Here is a 9,481-nt window from a genome sequence, read left to right on the forward strand (position 1 = left end):
CTATTGTATAGCACATGGAACTATATTCAATATCCGGTGACAAACCATAATGGAAAATATGAAAAGGAATATATATAACGGAATCACTTTGCTGTACAGCACAAATTAACACAACACTGTGAATCAACTATACTTCAATAAAATTTTTTTAAAAAGACAAAAAAAAAAATCAAGGCAATTTCAATTACACATGACCCTTGAACAACATGGGGGTCAGGGGTGCTAACCTTCTGCGAAGTTGAAAATCTGCGTATAACTTATAGTCACCCCTCCCTATCCGCGGATTTAACTAACCACGGGCCATGTAAGCACTGTATAATTTACTACTGAAAAAAATCTGGATATAAGTGGACCCATGCAGTTCAAACCTATGTTGTTCAAGGATCAACTGTACTTGAATTATAGGGATTAAAAGTGGGATAATGTACATAAAATATTGTACATTGGCTATACCTCAATAAAACAAAAAACCCCCAAAGTGATAAAAAGAGATTCCTGATATCATCATCTAAACAAAGATCCAATCATCCCTGAGGCTACTGCAAACACTGACCAATAAGTAAAACTTTCTGACTTGAGTAAGTTTGATTTGGGTTTCTATAGATTACAATTGAGAGCCTTGACTAATACAAGAAACATTTGTGGTTCGTATTTTTATTTAAGGAGAATGGGTTGCCAACTAAATTAATTTCAGAAACAGGCAAAAAAAAAAAAAAGTGGGAGAGCCCTTTTGGATTGGATACATTACAGGAACTTCACTGTTTCATGCAGGCAAGAAGGGGAGCTGTCATTTGAGGTTGCCATGTTATTTAGCCCCCAAATATCTCTTGCAATATTAAGTAGAACACCACCCATTTCTTCCTTTAGAGTTTTCTCTTTTGTGTGACGGGGTTTGTCAGCCTTCCCTCTACTTCTAGATAGAGCCTCTAGTATTTGGAGCCTTAGGGAGTACTGGCAGAATGGTAACCAAAGGTTTTTGGAGGTACAAAATAAAGGGAATCTGAGTGCTCAAGATTTACTTTGCTTTGGTTTTATTTAAGGAAGGTTGATTCTGAAGGGTAGGTAGAGTTTAAACATAAAGGGAAAGAATCTCCTCTTTTGGGATTCAGTCATGGTAACTACAGTGGGTTAGGGTAATAAAGAAGTTGCTGTCTAGAACTAGACTTGCCCATCATCCAGCAGGTACAAGACCTACCTTTAGGTACAAAAGTCTGTTCTCACTAGCTGCACATGGTACCCATAGGTTAGTCCTGATAGGTTATAGAACAGGTCAGTAGTTGACATCAAGAACCAAGTTGGGTAGTGCCAGCATTAAACAGGTCTAGTAGCAGTTAGCAGTGTCTCAGTCAATAGATTTGGGTTTCAATGCAGAAAAGCAGCCTCTCAGAGAAGGTGGTTAGGGGTAAAGGACTAGAAAGCGAGAGGTCTTGTATCTCAAGAGGCTTACATCCTGGACAGATGACCTAAGCAGAGGCTCAGGTTCAGCAATCACACAGGGAGTCTGGTTACCACACTTGAGGCACCAGCCAAATGTACACATCATGGCATTGTACATACTTCTCGAAATAGCGTACCTTTAATTCTGGGATCAGCTGACAAAAAGTACTGCATGTATGAGTAATTATCATGAATCTTTCTGGAGAATTAATTTTACTTGATAGCAATTTAATCCCTGTTACATATTTTTATACTAAAACAAGCAGTCAAGCTTTGTAGATGGCTATTTTGGATGAATTTAGACAAGAAAGCACAGATTTCAAAGAAATGCCCACATCTTAGTAAGGAGTTTTAGCTATACTCCCAAGTCATTTTTTGATGCTCTTAGAAAAGTTTGAAATGCAATGAAGGCAAAAGTACTGTCAGAAAAGGCCACTTTAAACTAGGTTCTGCTACTTGTGTGACCTTGGGCAAATTCAGAAATTACCTAATCCCATAGGATTGTTGTAAGATTACTGATAACACACAAGCATCTAGCAGAGTAACTGACAGGTAAATAGGTGCTTAATGTGACAAAGGAGAAAAAGCCTGGGCTAAAAATACTTAACCTTGCTGCCTCATATTAGGTCAGGTCCTATATAGCCTGTTAGGTCTCCACATAGAATAAAAACTCAGACTGAAGTGTGAGTGTGGAGTGAAGTTTGACTGGAACATGGCTGGATATGGCAAGGAACTAATGTAAGTCACTTATCTATTCCTGATTACCCACTGTTAGATTTATATACATAGTCATTTTATCTTAATCACTCTTTAAAGAAGGCATAATTACAATTTTACAAATGAGATAATAGGTTCAGAAAGGCTCAAATTGACCAAAGTTAAAGAGCTAGTTAGGGAATTCCCTGGTGGTCCAGTCGTTAGGACTCTGAGCACTCACTGCCGAGGGCCTGGGTTCAACACCTGGTCTTCGGGGAACTAAAATCCCACAAGCTGCTCGGCATCGCCAAAAAAAGAAAAAAAAAAAAGCTAATTAAGTAGTGGAGCAGGTACCTAAGTTTAATCATTCTATCACATTCTACCTTAGGGAGGGGAGGTTCTCCTCTTCCCCAAAATGGGGAGTGGGTTTGAATAAGTGAGATTAAATAAATAATGGCTATCTAGTAGTTATATGGTAGGTCTTGACTATAGAAATAACACAAAAAACATTTAACCCTGAGTTGGTGAACTGTGTTGGGTGATGTGACATGGAAGAGAAGACTAGAGGCAGGAATGTCAGTCAGAAATCTTTCATAGTGGGCTTCCCTGGTGGCACAGTGGTTGAGAATCTGCCTGCTAATGCAGGGGACACGGATTCGAGCCCTGGTCTGGGAGGATCCCACGTGCCGCGGAGCAACTGGGCCGGTGAGCCACAACTACTGAGCCTGCGCATCTGGAGCCTGTGCTCCGCAACAAGAGAGGCTGCGATAGTGAGACGCCCGCGCACCGCGATGAAGAGTGGCCCCCGCTTGCCACAACTAGAGAAAGCCCTCACACAGAAACGAAGACCCAACACAGCAAAAATTAATTAATTAATTAATAAACTCCTACCCTCAACATCTTAAAAAAAAAAGGAAATCTTTCATAGTATTCTAAGAATACACAGAGAGGTTTCAAGTCCAATCATCTTCAAGCACAGTAAAGCCTCGTTAATTTAGACTATAGTATATGGAATTGGCAATAATCTATACACGAATTGAGAAACAAAGAAAATCTGAAAATATTCTTCACACTCCCTCCACCTCCCCACCAGTTCAGCTCGAATCAAAGCTCTGACATTCCCCAGTAACTTCTGCCTAATGGCCACACTAAATTCTAGGTAATGGAATAACTGAGCCCAAACCACAAAGAGTAGCATTCTATACACGATAGCATACAAATATAAGCTACCATGCCCTCTTCCATTTTTCGTTGATTCTCCTTCACCAACATTTTTTCCTTTATTTAGCATCTACTTTAGTAAGGTCTTCTGCCAGATAATGGAGACATAGAGCTGGATAAGATCATATAACAGCTCAGTCCAAAAACACTGGAAATTATGAGACCACCAAGCAGTTCACAGCTGAGACATACACAAAAAACAGGGCCAAATAGAAAGATTTAGAGAATGAAAGTACTGAAGATAAATTAAGTCAAAGGGTTGAAAAGCAAATAGGAGTCTGTCAGGAAGCAAGGAGAAGGAATGGTTTTTTGAGACCTGAAAGCATAATACAGTGATATGTTTAGGCAAGAAGGTCCCTGTGATTGGAGGGTTACAGGGTGGCATGCTTAGAAACATTGGTAGCAATTAGCTCCTAAAAAGATACGCCATGCTAAGAAACTGGGACTTTTCCTTGTGAATCAGTATTTCCCACAGTCATGACCATGGAACCCTTTGAAATTACGTGAAGAAGAAATACCAACAGTAGTACAGGTTTAAATTTTTGATTCTTTACCTTTCTTAAAATCTAAGAGGTATAAAAAATTTGAATCTTTTTTTTAAAACCCCAAGATATCATCAGTGAAGTAAATCATCTTTTATTTTCATCTTATATTTGGTTATCAAGAGGCATGCAAAACCCTCCAATTTTAATGAGAACAGTGTTTTTGTGTCTTTTTGTCACATATCCGCTTAATATTAGGTGTAATGTTGCTAAGTCGGATCCGCATGTGAGGTGCAGCATCGAGTCTTTTCCTGTATTTCGTTTTTGTTGCAGCATAATATGAGAATCCTGTCTCACACAGGTGCATTGTAGCAAAAGGAAGAAGTACACGAACTGCACGCCTTGCAACACTTGGGTACTCTTGAATTAGGCTACTCCAAAAATCATTTAGTGAAAGTTCACTGAAATTTTGTTTCACTTGAGAATCAGATGTTAAATCAATCAGGCTCTCGTAGTCCCGTGCTACTAATGAGGCTGGTTTAACAGTTACTGTAAATGGATTTCTAACCCAAGCATTATTGTCATTTGTTACAGGAAAATATTTTAACAGAGTAGAGCGCAAACCCCTTAGGTGGTGCACTATGGCACTGCAAATATCTTTATCAACTGTAGAATTAATTTCAGTCAAAAAATCACTGAGTGTAGGAAAACAATCAAAGTTTTCTTCTTCAACAGATGAGGCCCAAAATTCCAATTTTCTTAACAATGATGACATTTTATCAAATACTGTGAACACTGTCACATTTTTTCCTTGCATTGACAGATTAACCTCATTTAATTTAGTAAAAATATCTGCAAGATATGCAAGTCTTAGCAGCCAAGATGAATTTGTTAAACAATCAGACAGTCGAAAAGCAGAATCCATGAAAACCAACAGTTCACGACGAAGCTCAAAAAGTCTTACAAGAACTTTACCTCGGGAAAGCCACCTCACCTCTGTATTTAGAAGAAGGGCTGTGTGCTGGGCACCCATTTCTTCACACAAAATTTTTAGTAGTCTGGATTGATGTGGTCGAGCTTTAATATAATTGATGATTTGTACGGCCTGATCTAGCACATTTTTCAGAGATGCAGGCATTGTTTTAACTGCTAGTGCATGTCTATATAACAGACAGTGACTACTGGAGCTTTCGGGAGCCACATATTTTATCAAGGTGACAGCCTCAGCAATTTTCCCGTCCATTGCCCTGGAAGCATCACTACAAACATCAACACATTTTTCCCATTCAATTTCATGTTTCTGCATAAAACTGTTAATGCAGTTGAAAATTTCTTCACCAGTGGCATTACTCTGCAAAGATTCACATAAGAGTAGGTCTTCCTCAATAGACTTATTAAACCTGTAACGAACAAACACAAGCAGCACAGCAAGTCCTGAAACATCAGCTGATTCATCTAGTTGCAGTGAAAACCCATCACAAATTTTCAGTCTACAAACAAGCTCTTCTTCAATGTCAGCAGCTAGATCCTTAATTCGACGTGCAACAGTACTGTTTGATAGTTGTACTGCATCTATTTTTTTACTATACTGTTCGTCAAACATCCGCATCACCACATCTTTTGCACAAGGCTTGATGAGCAATTCTCCAATAGTATGAGCCTCTCCACTCAGGGCTATATGGTAACTTACATTGTATGATGCTTCTGTAGCACTTTCATTATCTGTATTGACAATTTTAGGTGCTGGGGGTTTATTATTTTCAGGTGAATCAAGATGTTGCTTGAAAAAGCTTATGTCTTTGTCTTTGTATGCAGCATGTTTAGTTTCCAAATGTCTTCGAAGCTTACTAGGGGCCAAAGAGCTATTTGATAAAATTTTCTTACATAATACACACTGGGCATGAGGTGCATCTCTATTTCCAAAGTAAGTAAATCCAAAAGACAAATAACTTTCATCATATTTTCTTCTTTTTGGTTTCTTACTAAATGTTGTTATTTTGTTGGAATTGGACATAAATTTGACCCTGGAAAGCTCACCTTCTGAATTTTTAGAAACTGCAGGCTGCAACTGCTCATCTTCACTCTGTAATATTCCAACCTTTTGATCATTTGATTCAGACACAATTTGATAACAAAAAGATTCTACTTCTTGTTTAAGACTTCCTTGTTTCAGCAACAGATCCATAGGCAATGAATTTGTGGTACAAAACATGGTTAATTTAGAATAAACATTGAGTATCACAAATGTGTTGAAATTATAAGACAGGATACACAGAAGATGAGCAACCATCAAAGAGATGATATATAGCAACACATCAGTTAATTTGTAAGTGCTGCCTATGCATCAACGCGCAGATGGAACATCACACGTTCGTGTATCAGGTGATCTCTCATTCGACTTCCTGGTGCTCTCAGGTATGGCACACCTTTTCTTAAAGGTAGATTATCACATAAAAATAAAAGCTATAGAAATGAGTTTAGTAGTCTTAAACTTACATTTAAAAATAAATTCTAAAAGAAGAAACTATTGTTAGCATTGATCTTTTTCTCACAACACTTATTAACTTAAGATAACATTAATCTTCTATAAAACACAGTTTGGGAACCACTGGACTAAGAAATAATGAGTTGATAAATGCATTTTTAAGGAAGGGACCTTGAGGTCCCATGGCAGGGTTGGCAAACTTCTCCTGTAAAGTGCCATACGGTAAATGTTTTTTACCTGATGGGCCGTATGGTCTCTGTTGCCAACTACTCAGCTTTGTAGTTGTAGCATGGCAGCAGCCATAGACAAAACGTTAAAGAATGGGCAAGTTGTGTTCCAATAAATCTCTATTTATAAAAACAGACAGCGTGGGGCCATAATTTATCATCCCCTTTCATGATATACAGTATCTTGGAATCTCTTCTAGCTTTCTGATGCCTACTGCCATTAGATACATTCACTGTTGACACCGTCATGCATCTTAAGGCTCCTTTCAGGGCTAGTAATTATTCTGATAAGCTATGTCAAAAACAAACAGTTCAAAGTTTTGCAAGACACAGAATTCTGTTGTATCTATACACTGTGTGTTAACATTGAAAAATAAACTGTAAACCAAAAGTTAGCTACAATTTCTCTGGACTTAAATTACATAAATATTTATATTATCCAAAATAAGACTCATTCAAAATAATGCATATATTTTACTGATTACTCTACATCCCATTACTCTTTAGGTGAAGGCTTAACGAAGACCTAAAGAAAACTCTCATTTAAATAGGTTTATTCCTCATAGTTTTTTAAAAGCATAATTAAATGGAAGGGTAATGCAAATTTTAGGACCTCTGATGAATACCAGCCTTATAAGTTAAGGCATTCAAATTTAGTGTCTACCTAAATATAGCTAGTTTGATTTAAACTTTATGATTTGGCTCAGAGTAAGCTTTGGATTCTCATATCAGATCCTGCATCAAAATGGTTTTCTCAGTAACAGCTAGAGGGTAAGATACCTGAAATGAGGAGCACTCCCTTCTGCAATCACTCTCTCCACCTTGGCAGCTTGAAACGCAGACGCTTCAAAAAAAATAAAATTAAGGGATAGGGTGGGAGGGGAGTAACCAAAAGCCTAGAATGAGAAAAAATAAAATTAGACACTACAAAAGGAGAATGAACTATACACCTCTAAGATGACCATTCTTTACGATTTATTTTAGAGCCAGGCAGTGCAAATGATTCTTCACTGCAATGCAGATCTTAGACTGAAACAGAAGATGCCTAACATAGTAAAAATGTTAATATTTTCGTCCTGTTTAATACCCTGGCAATTTCATCATTTTGTAACGCTCCCCCATCCACTGACTTCAAAGAAAAACAAAGAGAGTTTTTAAACTCTCAGAAGCGAAACCTAACTTTTAAAAGTACAGCCACACCTTAGTGTCTCTAAAACTAAGCACTGAAAGTAATCTAAAATGGAATTATGCATGTAAGGGTTACATGAACCATGCCTTTTTGTTACAACCACTCTTGTCTCAATAACCAAGCTCCTTAACTTACTAATGTTTATTGAGTGATCATTGTTTACTATGTGCCAGTAACTGCTAAATCCTTCCTACATTAGGTCACTTACTCCTCAAAACAAACGTGAGAGTCAGGGACTATTATTAATAACCCCCCTTTAGGGATGAACAAATAGATACAGAGGCTAAGTCACCTGCTAAGTTAACACATCTGTGAAGAACTCAGAACGGAACCCAGAAAGTTCGACTGCAGAGCCCACGTGCCTAGTCACTGCTTGTGTGTCCCTGAATACTCTTAATCTCTCAAGCACTAAAAAATCTGTTACCAGGAGTTGGATGGTGCAGAGAGAAATGAATTACAATGGGTTACAACTGCCAGAAAGTCGAGGGTCTCAAATTGGTAGCAGGAGAAAGCCCTACATCTTCATTCCTGGGAGCGAAAGAGTAGACCGTCCTTTCACAGTCCTGAAGGCGCTTTAGCTGCCGAGAACTTCATGGAAACGCTGGGTGACCTCAAAATTTAGGACTCCTCTCCCCTGCTACCAGAGAAGGACACGACGGAGTGAAAACGCTTTGTTCGGAGGGCCTCAGTTCCACCTTTTTAGAGGTGCTTCCCCCAATCTCTCGAGGACAAAGAGACTGGACTCTCTAAAGCTTCTATTCGACTCCCTGAAAAGGGGCGGGGGGAACCCTCATCTTTTGTCTCTTCGGCTAAGGTGACAGGTAGCACCCTCCATTCAACCCCCACCCTCAGGCGGTTCCTGCTCTGAACAATACCCGTGGGGCAGGAGGGCTGGGTAGGAGTGCAGTCCATTCATAAGCCGAGGCAGGAGGTGGGCACGGACACTCCGTCCAGCACCTAAGTGCTTTTATCAACGGTCACCTCGATGGGCGGCCCGGCCACCTATCCCTCGGCTGCTCCTTGTCACAGGAGCGCGCTGCCCACCACAGCTGGGGGGCTGGCTTCCTGTGGGCGTCCACCCTCGCCTACGGAACTGCTCTCGCGTCCCCGGGCGGTCGCCTCAGCTAACAACCACAGGAAAACGTCTCAGCACCCGCCGCTATCTTTCTCCTTCATCTCCATCAGTGATGGAGAGAAGGGTCTCGGCTGCGGCTGGGCTGCGGAGCAGCGCCGCGGTCCCCAGCTGAGCCTGCGGCCGCCATTTTACGAAGCTCACAGCAGCGGCCATTTCAGAGCGCACCACTTAGCCGCCGCGGCGGCTCTGGTCCTCACCTTCACCGAGGCCTGAACGGGGTCAAGAGCCAGTCGTCGCGGACTGGAGGGGAGAGGGGGGAAGGGAGGAAGGGGAGAAATGAAAAACAAAACAGAGGGAAGAAGGATTCGGGGGGCCGGGCGATGCTCTCAGCTCAGGGATATCGCCTATGCCACCTCCATAGAGATCCAATTCGCGGCGGGCGCGGTAGCTCGTCTGAAGATAAATTTAGCACTCTGGGGCACCCGAACTTACTGTCTCCTTGAGCGACTCCGCCGCCGCCCAATCAGCGCCGGAGTTGCTCCCCGACACCAATCCACGCTGAGCAGTGGGGTGGGACCAAAGCAAAGGACCAAGCTCGGTTGAGGCGTTGCCCAGCTGCCGTTGCCCCTGGCAGTCTGGAATCGTGAGCTCGAGGAGGCTGAGTTGAAT

The 9,481-nt window shown here is 40.8% G+C and overlaps 1 protein-coding gene across 8 annotated transcripts; it reads right to left on the minus strand.

Moving 5' to 3' along the window:
* Positions 1–3,967: 3,967 nt before the first annotated feature.
* ZBED5 (zinc finger BED-type containing 5) lies at positions 3,968–9,276 on the minus strand. 8 transcript variants are annotated; one of them, XM_032640932.1, is made up of 3 exons: positions 9,070–9,276; positions 7,329–7,392; positions 3,968–6,267 (listed from the first exon to the last, which is right to left on the minus strand). In XM_032640932.1, exon 3 carries the CDS (start codon positions 6,124–6,126, stop codon positions 4,042–4,044), a length of 2,085 nt encoding a protein of 694 aa, XP_032496823.1. In that variant the 5' UTR covers positions 6,127–6,267; positions 7,329–7,392; positions 9,070–9,276; the 3' UTR covers positions 3,968–4,041. The 8 variants fall into 8 exon arrangements, with proteins under 8 accessions (XP_032496823.1, XP_032496821.1, XP_032496819.1 ...); XM_032640930.1 differs by having other exon boundaries at positions 7,329–7,444; XM_032640928.1 differs by having other exon boundaries at positions 7,329–8,374.
* Positions 9,277–9,481: the final 205 nt, after the last annotated feature.

The sequence above is a fragment of the Phocoena sinus genome, chromosome 8, assembly GCF_008692025.1.
Source record: "Phocoena sinus isolate mPhoSin1 chromosome 8, mPhoSin1.pri, whole genome shotgun sequence".
Taxonomy (NCBI): Eukaryota; Metazoa; Chordata; class Mammalia; order Artiodactyla; family Phocoenidae; genus Phocoena; species Phocoena sinus.